The sequence below is a fragment of the Chrysemys picta genome, chromosome 8 (assembly GCF_011386835.1).
Source record: "Chrysemys picta bellii isolate R12L10 chromosome 8, ASM1138683v2, whole genome shotgun sequence".
NCBI lineage: Eukaryota > Metazoa > Chordata > Testudines > Emydidae > Chrysemys > Chrysemys picta.
The window spans coordinates 54,962,670-54,979,024 of NC_088798.1; the positions used below are offsets into that span (position 1 = coordinate 54,962,670).

Consider the following 16,355-nt stretch of genomic DNA (forward strand, 5'->3'; position numbering starts at 1 on the left):
TGGTGGAGTAAGAGCGTCAATTCGGGGATCGATTGTCGCGTCCCGACGGGACGCGATAAATCGATCCCCGAGAGGTCGATTTCTACCCGCCGATTCAGGCGGGTAGTGTAGACCCAGCCTTCGTGCTTCTTCTGAGACTGGTTCAACTGCTTGTTATTGCACATTGGTCCTTGAGAACTGGAAAAAAAGAATAACTATATCCTCCAACCTGCAAATTCAAGGAAACAGGATAATGGTAGGGACAGGATTAAACTATCAATTCTTTTTTTAACTAAACTTTTCCTTTCTGTGACATGTGATGTATAGTCACACACAAATTATTTTCTATTTTTTAATGTAGTTTTAAAAATTTTTTTTACTGAAGTTAAGGTTAAAAATTCAGTATTCCAGAGTCTGGTAATGCCAAAATGAAGGTCGCTTTTACAATCTTAACTTCTGCTCCTGTAAACATTACAGTAGTCTTTAATTATGAGATTACATGCTATATTTTCCCCCCACAGGATTCCTATGACGGGTTCCTCCCCGGGGTGCCACCTAGAACTGGGATATCACTGAGCTCTCTGACCCACCAGCTCCCTTTCACACTGTGTTGCCGTGACAAGTTGCAAAGCCCTCCAGGCTTGCACTTTTCACCAGTATTCACACAGGTAGGGACACACCCAGCTGCAGTCACATGCAGGCTCTCTAATCACTAGCCTCCCAGCCTAAGACCCCAGAGCAGTACTGTTCGTTCTGCCCTGGTCGAATCTGGCCATTATATATGGGCTTAACTTCAATGTGAAGAGGACCATGCATAGTTGTGGTAATCAAGCTGAGATTTTCCCCAGACACCTTAGTCAAACGCACACTGGTTTGGATTAAAACATAAAATATGTTTATTAACTACGAAAAGATAGATTTTAAGTGATTATAAGTGATAGCAAACAGATCAAAGATTACCTAGTAAATAACAAAACCTCAAACTGAGCTTAACATACTAGATAAGTAGAATATGAAATTGCAAATTCTCACCCTGAGTGATAAATAGGCTTAAATACTGGCCTCTATAGCTGTCTGTAGTGTTTAAATTAAAAAATAACTCATAATTTTCAGTTTACCTATTCTGTAGCAAACTAATCATTTTCTCTTAATCATACTACTGCTTTAAGGCAAAATTAAAGGAAGATGTCATTTTCACTAATTATTTTTAGTATGGATCAGTTCTACAGGTGGCACTCCCATGAAAGTTAATAAGAACTGTGTGTGTGGCAGGATTGCAGGATCATACTAACAAAGAAATAGACATTTTAAAAACATTTTGTAACTATATATTTCTTATGTCTTAGGTTACTTGCAAACCATCTCAGAGCACCTCATCTCACTTGAAAGCTTCTATATCTGTTGCTGAACCATTTTCCTCTAATATTGCAAATATTCCAAGAGAGCTTGTTGATAATGTTTTGGATGAACTGGACCATTGTGTACCTTTGCTGGAAATCTACCCTGTCGAGGGGCAGGATATGGTAGTATTTGATATTGCCCAGGCTTTGGACGTTGTGAGGTATTTAGCTTTTTCCCCTGTATTTTTGCCATTCAGAGATGCTAAAATGTTAATTGAGGAACTGTACCTAAATTAGAAAGATTAGAAAGATTTACTTTGCTTCATTAATAGTGTAAGAGTATTCACAAACAAAAGTCTCAGTTTAAAAAGTGGTAAGGATGAAAAAGTATTTTGATGCAGTCCAGTTAATGGCCCAAAAAATCCTTGCAATTTGATTGGATTTACTTAGTCCAGGAGGGAACAGCTTTTGGACCTGAGGTTCAGCAGCCCTATCTGGATTCTGGTGCTTTGCCTTAACACTTTTGCTTTTTTTACTCTAAAAGGTGTTGACCCTTTTATCTTAATGCGCCAACCATATGGTGTTTTTAAGGTTTGCAGTACTGTATCTTGAATAGAGCCAGTCAGGAATTTTCTGACAAAATGCGTGTTAATGTGTAGAAACAAACTGTTTGCAGAAAAGGATTTCTTTCAATGAGTCATTTCAACTTGAAAATATTTTGCTATTTCTTTCTAGCTTCACAATGTAGTGCAGGGGTTGGCAACATTTCAGAAGTGGTGTGCCGAGTCTTCATTTATTCACTCTAATTTAAGGTTTTGCGTGCCAGTAATACATTTTAATGTTTTTAGAAGGTCTCTCTCTATAACTCTGTATTATATAACTAAACTATTGTTGTATTTAAAGTAAACAAGGTTTTTAGATGTTTAAGAAGCTTCATTTAAAATTAAATTAAAATGCAGATCTTATCAATTTAGTGCAGTGGTTCTTAACCTGGGGGTGCGAGACATGGGAGATTTTTTTAGAAGGTAAATCATCGAAAACACAAATTAAGCACGGGCACATAAATACAGGGGGCCGGGTGGCTGGAACCCCAGACCAGCAGCGAGGTGAGCGGGGCCGGCGGCTGGTATCCCAGGCCGCAGCAGACTGAGCGGGGCCGATGGCCGGACCCTGGCTGGCAAGGGGCCGGCGTCCGGAACCCCAGACCCGCCGGCTCCTGCCTGCCGGCGTCCTGGCTGCTGGACCCGCTCAGCCTGCTGCCAGCCAGGGTTCCGTTCATCCAGGCTGGCAGCGGGCTGAGCGGGGCTGGAAAAATTGGCTCGCGTGCTGCCTTTGGCATGCATGCTGTAGGTTGCCGACCCCTGGTGTAGTGATTGCCTCTCTAATACCCCAGTGTTTTGCCTCTGCTCAAAGAACCTGGAGGTTCTCTTAGGACTCATCTCTAAGCAGGAGTTACTTCCATTGTGCATATTTCTTTTTTCTTCCTCTTCTTGGTGCCCCTAATAGGTTAGGGCAGGTCTACACTTAAAAAGCTGCAGTGGCACAGCTACACCAGTGCAGCTGCACCATTGTAGCGCTTTAGTGAAGATATTATGCTGACGGGAGAAACTCTACTTCCATGAGAGGTGGAAGCTAGGTAGACAGGAGAAGTTCTCCCATCAACCTAGCGCTATCTATAACAGGGGTTAGGTTGGTATAACTGCATTGCTCGGGGGCATGGATTTTTCACACTCCTGAGCGATGTAGTTATACCAATGTAAGTTTGTAGTGTAGACTAGGTCTTAGAGGATTTTTGAGAAGAGGAGTGTACGGGAAAGCTATTACTGAGGAGGAAACATGGCAGTGTAGGAGGCTGAGCTGTGATCACCACCTACTCACTCCACTCTACAGACATCCGACAGGCAAGCCTTAAGCTGGTTGGAATGGAAATTCTGCAACAGGACCTGGCATTTTGGAAGCAACAAGCCGGAGGCCCCTAGCTTTTTATTTTTCTCATCTGACTGTGGTGAAGTATGGGTTCTAGGAATGTTCCCAAGAGGCTGGTAAGTCAGCAGGGTCAGGAACAACCTGGGAGCATGACTTGCCTACTGCTTTCAGTTTGCCAATGTACCTGGTGTTTTTGGCCCAACTGTCTAGAGCGTTAGACAATTTTTCTTGTGCTTAAGCTCTGACTTCTACAGGCTCTGAAAATAAAAACATCATTAAAAAAAAAAAAAACCAACAACATAGCACTCAAATGTTTCAGATTCTCTGTATTTGGTATCAGTTACCATTAGATTAGGGCAGCCTGAGGGTTGTGCAGATATGGATTTGTGAAGCATATTCTATAGCCTGCATTTCCCTACACCCTATTACCACTCCTTCTGCTGTCTTTTCCTCAGCAAGTCAGTAGAGTGGCCTGGTCCAGCCTGCTGATGCCCGCTAGCCCTTTGTTACCACACTTGAGAAAGCCAGGGTGACAGTATGGCCTAGTATGGTTCTTTGTATTACCACTGCATTCTCTTCCCCTGCCCCCAATTTGATTTGATTTTTGTATTTTGCAGGATGCAGAGTGATCTAGGCCATATTGGTAGCCTGTCAGTAGACCTGTTTTCGGTCTGGCCTCCCTTAGCTCAGCGTGGCCTAACTCAGCTTGCCTTTTTACCACTGTTGCTGACTTTTCTTATGAGTGCAGCAGAGCATCCTAGCCCCTACTGCAAGCATCCTGCCTATACCAATAACAGACAATCAAAATAGCTGGAATCTATAGGGATGTGACTGAGCTTCTCTCTTCCAGTTTCCTTTCATGTGTTCCAAACTGGTCTAGCCTGCCACTTTACTGAGCCTGACAACGATTTTCATTCAAGTGATATTGCTGAGTGGCTAGTTGCTTACACCATTAGCTTGACAGCTTCAATGGACAATCCAAATGGCTGTAATCCTGTGCTAAAATGTTAGCATTAAGAAAGGAGAGTTCTGTTGCACAGCTTTAAAACCACTTCAGTAAGGCTTTAAGGTCAGAGCATGTTCATCTCAGCTTTCCCTCCCCCTTTATAAACTCTTTCTATCATTTCTTTTTTAAAGCATTCCTCTGTCTCTTCAAGGAGCATGTCAAACCGAGGCAGCAGCAAAAGCTATAGCTGCAGAAACAGCAATTTTTACAACAGTTAAGATGGATAGCCCAGTAAATTGGGGGTTGCTGTGTCTTTTGAAAAGGTTAATTCAGGCCTTCAGTGAGATACCTTAGTGTACGTGACCAAAAAAGCACTTCAAACTTCCTGGTCAAGTGGAAACATATTTCAGGATCATCTCAAACTTCTAGACCTCAGCACATGAAGTGTTTGGCCTGGAAATTGAAGTTTTTGCCTTCTAGAGCATGAATATTCAGGAGAGCTCATGGAACATCCTAGTCAAATCTAGAAATTGTCCACAAATCTGGCAACTTCAAAGGATTTTGAGAACTTGATTCTCATGGTGCTCTTGAAAGGACATATATTGGAGTTCCTTCTAGATAGGCACTTGCTCAAACTATGATACAATCTTCCTGAAGGTTCAGGTCTCAATGTTAGGCTACTTGTAGCATATTCCTTCCAATTCTAGCATTTTTTGCAACACCCTCACATTTCCCAATTCCTTAAAGCTGTCTCTCTGCAGAGATGCTGTTAGGAGACTAGTAGAATAGTTTAATGTTTCAGATAATCTAATTTTTCCTAAACAAATGGGGGAGTTTTCCCCATACTTATTAAAACATTTTACCTGTTCGCAATTACATTGGCCAGGAGAGTTAGTTGATAGAGGCATAGGGTTAGAGGGGACCGCAAGGGTAATCAAGTCTAAAGTTTGGGGGGCTTTATCCATCTGGAATCTTTCTGTGCAGTTTTTTTTGCAGATGAAATGATTTTCAGGCCTGCACCAGAATTGTGTCCCCTGAAATTATAGTTTCCACTTGAACATTGTAATCTATTTGCTTTCCTTGTATTCTAAGTTCTTTCACCACTAAGAGAATCAGTTACTTGCTTTTAGATGTTGGGATATTCAAATTCTATTTACATAAAACTAATTCTTGAAGAAAATTGGATGCAATTTTAATATTAGATGGATGACCTAAGGAAGATTGCAACAAAAGCATTATAGGCACTAGTCCTAGATGGATAAATTAAGGAGTTTGTCAGGCCTACAGTTTGTTCATAAAAGATCCCCCTCCTCCTGTAAAAGTTCAGGCATATGTCCATTTCCTGGACAGAATAGCATAGTGCTTTGAAGTAATTTTGTAGTATAGCTATGTGGACTTTAGTGCATTCCTTTATTGTTTTAAATAGATGTTTTGTCTTTGATATAACTTTTGGGCAGAAGGTGCTGCAGGCTCTCTCTTGGCTTTCTTTCAATAAACCACTTCACATGCTGAGGGAAGGCAGAAGAAAAGTAAAACAAAATAAACCTATCCTCAAGCAGTTGTTTTTTCCTTGTGGTTCACTCTTGATGTTTCAAGTTTCCCTCCTGTTTATGTAGATACGTTTTACTGGCAACTTCCCAGTTGTAATGGATTACTGAGCACTAGGTGCCCATGATGAAGACAGGTTAAATTTACCTACCTACATGTAACTTTTCCTTCTCTTAAGTGGACATCTGGTGCTCTGTGAGATCTCTCCCAGGTTGTCACCTAATTTGCATTAGTTTCCAGTTGGAGGGGAAATGTCTCAGTTCTTCCTTTTTTCTCTTTATGGAATATTCCTGCAGGGAGAGATGGAGAAATCTTGTGATTCCCTCATATTAGGATCTTTCTTTGCTGTAAGCAGTTTCTTCCATTTCCCTGTATTATAATCGGAATTCATAATTTATCATTTTAGCATGAGCAGTTGATTGGGGAGTTAGAGAGAGGCAATCACTTCTCTTATCAGTTCTAATTGCCAGCACTACATTGTGAAGCTAGTGGAGTTTATTTTTTTTTAGTCACAAGGCTTGGAAGATGAGGAAGAGTAACCTAGTTGTAACAAATTATGGAGCACCAGGTGCCCATTTCAGAGAAGGAAAAATGAAGGGTAGGTAACTACATTTTTTCTTTTGGACAGCCATAAACAACCATATAGATGAACTTATAGACGTGCTGTTGAGATTTTACCTAAGGTTGCTGGTGAGGTGAAGAGAGAAATCAAACTGCAGAAATTAAGCAGATTTTTCTTGTGGGGAAATAAGATTTGCGGTGTTGCCGTTTTTTATGAAGTGAAAATGTTTTTCACAACTTGAGATCACCACAGTAAAAAGTTATGAGGTTGATTGCCAAAACATATGGAAGCTTTTTTTTTTTTTCCTGCTTCTCACACAAGGACAAATGTGGTGGCAGTATCATACGGGGGGGGCGTCCCTGGTATAAGTCTCCCCCTTGTCCGTCATTTCTTGAATCCGTCGCTCACCAATAGGGGAACGTGTTCGGATCCACATAGCTGTCGCTTCACCTTTTGCAGGGCTTTTCTTTGGGTGCTTCCCATGGGGTTCGGGAGGGAGGAGGAGGAGCAGGGATGGGGTGCGCTCGGAGGAGGGGGCAGAAGTGGGCGGGAAGAGGCGGGGCAGGAGTGGGGGGGCAGGCAATTTTTTCTTATGGGGAAAAATTAAATTCCCTGGTATCTGTCGTTTCAGTATCCATTGCCCTTTTCAAGAACGCAACCCTGACGTATACTGGGGACCCCCTGTAATGTCAATATATCTTTTAGGTTTTTCTACGACTTCCTTTGGAGGGACTGGGATGACGATGAAAGTTGTGAGACCTATACGGCACTGGTAGAAGAGAGAATTAAACTGTAAGTATATTATCCCAAAAAAGAGAGTCAGGGGTGTGAGAGTGGGGTGGTGGGTTTTTTTTAAATTATATAAATAAAAAAATATAAAAGAAGCTGTGAGGGATCTCCTGATGGTACATTGGAGCACTATTCACCTTATCATAGGGTCTCCAACAGTCAGTTGCCACCTCTCACAGGGTCTACTGCATTGGTGCTTTAGCCCTCCAGCTAAAGCACACTTGAGTCCTACCCTTTCTGGGGTATTAAAGTCCAAAAATAAAGGAATGCTATGAACTCAAAAACAGAGTTATCCAAGGAATCTTCAGCAGGATCCTGCCCTTCTATTTAGGGCAGGAATCTCAAACTCAATTCACCACGAGGACCACATGAGGACTAGTACATTGGCCTGAGGGCCACATCACTGAAACCTTTTCATACAACGATACAAAAGTATAGTCAAAAATGAAAAAAAAAATGAAGAGTAATATAGTACGCTATTAAAAGTCAATGTATTAACTTTTTTAAAACTGTCATGCGAAGAGGAGTTTTAATAAATATAAACACCTGTAACTATTCCTTATGTGGTCAGTAACACTGCTGATGATCTACACCAGGAGTCTCAAACACGTGGCCTGCAGGCTGTTTCCTGTGGCCCGCCATAGGCGTAGACTCTCTCCTGCACTGTGTAACCCTTTCCACCCCCCTGGTCACAGCGCAAAGTCGAGAGGGAAACTGAGGCTCGCCTAGGAATTATAAAAATGTTATAGAAAATTTCCACTTCATCACAGACACTGTGCAGTGTCCCAACAGAAAGAACCCTGGGCAATGGGGAGGGGACCTCTGGGTGCCCAGCACTCCTAACAGAGAGACCTCATGGTAATGTGGGGGGGACCCCTTGGTGCCCAGCACCCCTAAGAGAGAGACCCCTGGGCAATGGGGGGGATCCCTAGGTGTCCATAACCCTTAACAGAGAGATCCCTGGGCGATGATGTCCGGTACCCCAACAAACAGTTTATCACAGGGGTCTCAAGCAGCCCCACCCCTACCCCACCTGTTCCCTCCCCTTCCCCGCCCCCATTCCAACTTCTTCCCCAAAGTCCCTGCCCCAACTCCGCCCCCGAGTGCACCGCGTCCCTGCTCCTCCCCCCGCCCCCCCCCGGAAAGTCCTAAGTGCCGCCAAGGAAGTGCTGGGAGGTAGGCGGAGGAACAGGGACACAGCGCGCGGGGGGGGAGGGGAACGAGGGGGGAGAAGGGAGCTTGGCTGCTGGCGAAGTTGGCGCTTTTGGAGGGCCGCAGGAAATAACATGCAGCCCACGTGTTTGAGACTCCTGATTTAGGGCATGTCTCCATGCAGCCAGGTCTTTTGGTCAGTCTTACTTGGCCTGGTCATCTCATCCTTTGGGAGGCTCATCCAGACAGCAAGCTGTATCTGACCCTTGGCTGAAACCAGGCTTTCCTTGGCAAAGAAGCAGAGCTCTGCTTTCTTTCCTGATCAGCCCCGCACTGAGCTGGGACTTCTTTTAACTCCCCTCTCCATACCTGACATCTGCTGCAGGTGTAATGACGTGGGGCCAGTTGGGTCCAGAGTCCTTCATTAACCCCCTCCTTGCCAGCATGGGGCCTGTACGCCCTATAACAGAAGTATAACATTTTTATTTTATTTTCACAGTTGGTGTGATATTGAGAATGGAACTATTCCTGCTCCAATTGGTCAACGTTTTAGAAAAAATCTGGAGAAGTATAAAAACATGCATTTGGAATTGATTCAGTACCAAAGTAATATTAAAGAAGAACCTACAGCAGAAGAAGCTGTTGAATGTTGGAAAAAATACTATGAACTAGTAATGCTATGTGGATTGCTGAAAATATGGGAGGACCTTCGCCTCAGGTAACTTCTATAGCAGTGGTTCTCAAACTTATTTGATTGAGTCCCCTTTCTTTGTGTCTGTACTCATTTACGGCCCCTGCCACACAAGTACATATACCTCTGGCCAGGTGCCCAGCTCTGAAGGCAGCATTGTGCCAGCAGCAGCGCAGAAGTAAGGGTGGCAATGTTAAAAGTGCTATTTGTCAATATCACTTTTCACAGCAGACTTAGCTCCCCATTGCCACCCTTACTTCTGCGCTGCTGCTGTCCCAGGGCTGATAGCCAGAGCCCTGCCACCGTCTCCAGGTGAAGGATTGGTGGTGGTGGTGTGGGGAGGAGATCCCAGATTACATCCTGGTGAGGGATTGGGGGAGGGAGGTGAGGAGAGCCCTGGGATGGCGGGCCTCCGGCTGTCCTCTTTATCCCCTCCCCTGGCCTCCTGGTTGTGCATGGCCCTGCTGCCCAAGCCCCAGCCACCTGGGGTTGACAGCTAGAATTCAAAAAAAAAAAAAAAAAAAAAGTGCTCACAGCTTGCGCCTCCCGTGATACGTTCCCAGGTGTGCCCCATAGTTTGAGAACCACTGTTCTATAGTTACTAGTTCATACTTAGGGCTCTACAACAAAATCCATTCTAAACATCATAATTTCTTGCTTGTCCTTTCTAAATGTTAATAGAAGTTAACTAGCACTGTAATTAATTATAAACTATGAATTTAAAAGCTTCCTGCCAGTAGTTGAGACGGATATCCTCCCTAGTGGAATTATTACATTAAGGTAACCAACTGATTGTTACTTACTCTCCAGTGGAACTATTAAATCACTAAAATTTAGAAAAATCCCTGTCCTTCCATTTTTCTTTAGTTTATCAGCATATTTCAGTCCTTATCCAGATGCTGTCTGAACTGCAGTATTTCACTGTATAAAAATATGTACTGTAAATCCATATTATATTAAAAACCCTACATTAGAAGAAGGTTGCAAAGTCAAGCATTCAAAAATTGGTAAATGCCAGTTAGGGTTGCCCACAGGCAACCTTAATTCAGGCCCTGGTGTGCATATGTTCTCTGACAGTCTTTAATTATGTTATCACTTTTTCCCATGGGATCCCTGCCTCATTCAGTGGACAGGATAGATGGTTCACTATTCACTATTTCTTTCTATCCTCATCATTATTTACTGCACACTACTCAGTGCAGAATTTGAACAGAATTATTAATTTGCTCATGTGTTTTCTGTATTTTTCTCATTGAGGTATCTTAGTTCTTTATGAACATTAATTAATTAATCTTCAACATCCCCTGAGAGGCGAGGAGATGATATCCCGAGTTTCCAGATAGAGAACTGAGGTACAAAGCTTAAATTCAAAATTGTTAGAAGTGTCAGTTAATTTTGAGTGCTGAATTTGAGAAGCCTGAAGCTTGGTTTTTAGAGTATGTAGCATTTTATAGCACTTTATATGTTGAAAGTACAGTGCCCATTGACTTCAGTTGCATGCGCCTAGCACTTAACGCAAATGAACCCACATGTCAAGCCAGGTACCTAGAAAATGAGGAATGCACAATTAGTGACCACCTGTGAAAAATTTTCTTTAAGTGACATACGTAGCATCACATAGGAACTCTGTGGCAGTGTCAGGGATAGAATTCAGTTCCCATAATGTTATTCAGCTGCCCTAATGAGAAGATCATCTTTTTCTTCCTGTAGTTCTCTGCCTCATTCACTACACATCTTCCAACTTCTGCAACAAATGAGGCAGCAGTCCTACAACAGTCTCACTCAGTACACAACCTTGATTCATTCCTACAGCACAGTTTGTCCTGTGAACTTAATGAGGCAGGAGTTCTGTAGGGAAAAAATATACATGAACACATAATTAAACTCTACCGTAACATATGCACAAGGAAGCTGAATTAAGGCTGCACAGGCAAACTTAATTTTAACATTTTCTAACTTCTGAGTGCTTGACTTTCCTACTTTACTGTTTATTTAAAGTCTTTTTTTTTTTAAACTTAAATTTCAAAAACAAATTCCATTATGTGGGAACAGATTTACCCCCCACATCAGTCAACAGCATATTTGGGATCTTTTGGTTCATGGCACAGCTCTCTACCACTTGAGCTAACACAGCTGATAGCAATAGAAGGCAGTTTATCTTCTGTGTGGGACTGCCAGTAGATGGGAATTGGAGAGAGATACTTTCAGTGGGTTTCACAGCGATTTCCTAGATAGCAAAGTAATGTTGAGACTTGGGAATAATGGGTTTAGTTCCAGATTCTGCTGGGGAGTGTGGTCTAGTGGCTCCAGACACTTTTTTGCTCCTGCTTTTCTTCCCTTCCCCCAACAAGCCTGTTTCTGTCCTGCCTCCTCCCCCCCACCTCCAATGCCTTCTAATCCTCCTCCTTGCCCTGCATCTCTTGCAGATTTAAATTCTCTTTGCTTTGTAAAGCGGAAGTGGATTATTATACTGAGGGAGGAAAGAATATGAAGCATAGATAATTTGAAGAGTCCCCTTTCTAACCATAACCACACTTTAAGATGTGCCTACATTTTAAGAAATGTGTCGGGTTTTTTTGGTAGATTTTTGTTTGGACACTCCATATGCACTTTTCATTGGGGATTGGTTTAGTAAAGGAATTATGTTGTATCAAAAGATGGAGTCAAACTGTTGATCTAGGCTAGAAGATGCTTTTTGAAAATGGCCTTAAAATATTTTTTGGCCTACCTGTACTGGTCACTCAGACAATCTTTTTGAATGGATTATACTGGGAACAGTGTTTAAATAGAGTTCAGTGTTTGTTTTCAAACATGGGTCAAAGCCCAGGACCCTAAAGCCAAATTCATTAAATATATTAATTTATAGGATTCTGGAGATGGCAGCAAAGTGGTGAGTGACTTGTCTAAACAAATTTGGAAATACCAAATGTGCTGCTTTTGCATATCTTGCATTTAACACTGAAAGTTTTGTGATGCTGGAGATGTCTGTTATGTTTGTCACGGATGAAGATGTTGTTTAAATGCATATATCTGTTAAAATCTAATAAATTCAGCATAAAACTTCTTAAGTCAAACAATTTTACATACCGTCAGAAATGCTTTGTATAAAACTAATTGTAGTACATAGATTTTGGTCTAAATTACAGAGCTCATGGACCTCTGACCCCAAGGATACTGAAGCGTAGGAGAGGACACAGAGATGATGGGAAAGCTGTAACTCATATTGTAGCTAAAACAGTGACAGCAGAAATGGTGAGGAAGACTTCCATTATGTTTTATGTGAGTCAGAAGGACTAAGTGTGCTAAACAAAACCAAGGCCAAATGACCTAGGCGATATTAGTACATAGCTGTCTTGAGGAGATAGTTATTCAGAAGTGACCTCTAAACTTTTACTTCCTGATTTAACTGAAGTGGTCGCATAGAATCCTCTCAGTCCGTGGGATGAGAGAGAATATACATTTCTAATAGGCAATCCATTAGTCTGAAATGGACTAGTGGTTTGATCACACCCATTCAGAAAAGTAGCTAGCTGGTGAGAAGCTTTGTTAAAACTCCCCATATGTAAGCCTAGTAATGGCACAACAAGCTCTGTTTATTTTACCTCTCTTTGCAGAAACAACTTGTTGTCATTCCACTGCAGAGCATTTGCGGAAAACCTTGGCTACTGTGGCTTGCTGGCATTCCTTCCCCCACACTTCCACAGTTTCTCTCTCCTTCTCCCTCCAGCAGACATCTAACCATAGAGCTCATTAGACAAGCTGACAGAAGTAGATGTGCAGCATGGTGTTCGTGGGGATGTGTCTTTTCTGGCTTGGAGGGCAGTAGCTCCACTTTGCCATGGCCAGCAATAGTCCTAGAAAAGGGTATCTCACACCCGTTAGTGATAGGCTGTCACAGGCTCATACGTTAAGAGACTGTTCTGTGTGTTTTGGAGATGAGGTGTCCATTATTACTTATTGCTCTAGGGACCAGCGGACACCACAGCCATGGAAAAAGGTCATGAAGCTAGACGCTCTGTCTCCACAAGAGGGAACTTCATGTGTGTTTGAATTAGCTAGAAGCCTTCTACCTGTGAAAGTGACTCTTGCTGCTTTATCCAGTCTTACCACCCCAAGTTCTTGCAGCCTGGCTTCATTTAATTCTGTTCCTCTCAGATGGTTCTTTGTCCCACTCATTCCCCCCCTGGGTTTTTGTTCATCCAGAAATTCTGCCATCATGAGATATTTGTCCCTTGAATCTGTCCATCTTGGCCTTTCCATTGCCTCTTTTTGTTCCACCATAGCTAAGAGATATACTTGGCCTCACCTCCAGGTGTGGACACCACTCCAGAACTGAACTGAGCAAGATACCATTCAGTGGTCTAAAACTCTTTGAAGTTCTGGATAACAGCAGTAAAAGAAGTTGCATATCTGAGTAAGCTTCCTATGCCTCTGGAGAATTAGGAAAGAATTACAGGGGAAGTTATTTTTAAAAAAATACTTCTTGTTCATTCAAGAGGAAAGAATACTTCTCAGGATCTTCATGGGTTTCTGGAGGTAGGCACAGCTTCTCTAGCCTTGCCTTCAGTAAGTAAATGAAGACAGACCTGCTCAGACCCCTTTCCCTCTGGAATCTTCATAGGGTGAGCTTAACAGCACGGAGCCTCCAGGCGAATGATGCTTTGATTCCCTTCTATGGCGTTCCAGGTGCCTTGTGCTGTTCTCTGTCCCAGGTATGCTCCCATCCCCTAAGTGGGCATCTATTAAGCACCTGTGGGTCTAGAAGGCATATGAAAAGACCCTTGCAGACAATCTTTGGGATTACCCACTATCTGAGGGAATCCAATACCTGGCTTGGGACCAGTACTTGATCCTGTATATTTTCCAGCGAATGGGTCCATACTTTGAGGAGAAACACATGGAGACACATGAAATGGGATCTTGTCCATGGGGTGACTTATATACACAAAACTAAAAGACCCAGTAGTTGGAGACACTGAGGTACGGATGGCCTTATGTTCTTAGCATAGATGTAAGGTTCTGGATTTTTTTGAATCTGTCCAGTGATGGGTAGATTTTTGCCTCAGTAATGTCTATGTCTACTCCCAGAGCTATCCTTGTGGAAGGGATCAGAGAGTTTTTCTTGGTGTTTATCACAAAACCATGTTCTTGAAGCAACTGCTGTATCCAAAGTGTGGCAGCGTGGTCTGCTGCTCTGGTTGGAGCTTTGATTAAAATGTTGTCCAGGAAGGGATACAGGTGAGTGCCCTCAGATTGAAGTCTGGCTATGACCATTACCAGTATAATGTAAAAGATCCTGAGGGCAGAAGAGAGGCTGAATGGTGGTAGAGTTTTGTACAGGGATGACCTGTGTCATAAGCAAATCTGAGTAGGCAGTGGTGGCACAGACATAAGGACATAGAGATGCATCTAGCTGCTAGGTCAGCTGAGGTGAGGAAGTCCCTTTGGGACAGGGATGTTACCATCACAGCAAGAGTTTGCATGCAGAAGCTCATTCTCTTCATCCATTTGAGTCATTTTAGGTCCAGGAATGCTCTGACCCTCCTGTAAGCTTTTGGATGATGAATAGCATATAGCCTAAGGCCTTGGCTACACTTACCCGCTAGTTCGACGGCTGGAAATCGAACTTCTGGGTTCGACTTATCGCGTCTAGTCTGGACGCGGTAAGTCGAACCCGGAAGTGCTCGCCGTCGACTGCGGTACTCCAGCTCGGCGAGAGGAGTACCGCGGAGTCGACGGGGGAGCCTGCCTGCCGAGTGTGGACCAAGGTAAGTTCGAACTAAGGTACTTCGACTTCAGCTACGTTATTCACGTAGCTGAAGTTGCGTACCTTAGTTCGAATTAGGGGGGTAGTGTAGACCAAGCCTAAGAATCTTTTGAGGGCTACTTCTCTGTTGCTGGGATGTCTAAGTGAGGTTTCATTTAGCATCAATTCACATTTGATGAGATTGCCTGAGATGGGGGATTGGATGAAGAAGTGATGGAATGGGGCCCTTTGTTTCAGGGATTAACTGCACTACATCCCTTACCCACTTCTCTGTGGTCAATGGAGACTATTCTCCAGAGAAGTGGGAAACTGCCTCCAAGATTCAAATTTGGGTGGAAATACATTTGCTCATTGTCAAAGTGAGCCCTCGGAGGTGTGTTGCTGCCTGATCAGCTGTTCCAGATATAGGATTTTTTGTTCCTTTTTGCCTGCTTTGCAGGAGTTGCCACCTGGCTGTGGCCAAGATGGGGTCTCTTGCAGCTCTTTATCTAGAGCTCTAGCAGCTCTTTATCTAGGTATATCATCTTCTGTGTCCTGCTCCTTATGGTCTTCCCCACTTAGTTTTTCTGTGCTTCAGCTGCCCATCTGTAAAAATGGGGATGACAGTACTTCCCTACATCACAGGGTGTTGTGAGGGTAAATGCATTAAAAATGGTGAGGTGCTGATATACTACTAAAATGGGGGAGGGCATATAAGTACCTCAAATATTTGGAGAAAAAAAGCATCAAAGGAAGTTTGCAGGGTTTCCAAGTTCCCTGCTGTTGACCTGGGAGCCTAAACCTGAGAGCCTCAGCTGGATAGAGCTTGGGCTTCCAGCCCCCAGGGTCAGCTTGCTCCCCATGCTAAGTGGGAGTCTGGAAGCCCTGGGATCTGTGGCCCTTAGGCAGTCCATATAACAGGGTTGCCATGAAGTTGTGGATCCTGACTCCAAAGCGGGCGGGTGAATTGGCAGAAAACCAGGCAAGTTTCCATCGAAACCGTGCCTGTATTGTCTCAGAACATATATTTATTTTGACATATTTCTGCAAAATATTTGGCTTTTGATGAATTGGCATTTTTGGAAGGAAAAACATTTGGTTGGAAAATTTCCAGCTAGCTGTAGTCATATTGGACATCCAGCAGACACTGCATGAACTTGATGGTCATGGTCCTGCAAGAAATCCTCACCTTGTTAAATTGGTGGAAAGACCTTCAGATGTACAACAGAATACCCTTTTTTTTCCTTTAAGCAGTGTCCCTGTGGGTGCTCCACTTTAGGTGGCGGTGTGACCCAGCGCCATCGATCAGAGATTTATGGTAGCAGTGTCCACGCAGGTCGCACATGCTCAGTAGGAGTCTTGCGGTACTGTTGGTGCCGTGTGTAGAACGCGCACAACCTGAGCCCTCCAGTTCGTTCTCAACCATCCTCAGCGGAAGACGGAGCAAAGGGGCAGTGTTAGCACTTCTCCCTAAAACCGTTAAGAAATAGTTTTTAGATAAATATTTATATAAAGTTGTTATAGAGATAGTGTTAATTTTTTTTCCCCTTGTTAATTAGTCAATCATCACTAGTTAAAATGCCGGGGTCTCCAGGCTTCAGACGATGCGGCTCCTGCTGCGATGCCGTGCCCGATTCAGACGGACACTCTTTATGCATATGCTGCCTGGGTGAGGG

General features: G+C 43.3%; 1 protein-coding gene across 3 annotated transcripts in view; it reads left to right on the forward strand.

Moving 5' to 3' along the window:
• Nucleotides 1–16,355, forward strand: part of SHCBP1L (SHC binding and spindle associated 1 like) — a 62,616-nt gene that overhangs the window by 10,507 nt on the left and 35,754 nt on the right. For 2 of the 3 annotated variants that reach the window (XM_005290744.5, XM_065554477.1), the window contains 4 exons: nucleotides 1,326–1,540; nucleotides 7,007–7,093; nucleotides 8,742–8,960; nucleotides 12,080–12,185. In XM_005290744.5, the coding sequence (XP_005290801.1) occupies nucleotides 1,326–1,540; nucleotides 7,007–7,093; nucleotides 8,742–8,960; nucleotides 12,080–12,185 (627 nt within the window). Of the gene's footprint in view, nucleotides 1–500; nucleotides 648–1,325; nucleotides 1,541–7,006; nucleotides 7,094–8,741; nucleotides 8,961–12,079; nucleotides 12,186–16,355 lie in introns of all 3 variants that reach the window. The other variant, XM_024103796.3, reaches the window with a different exon arrangement.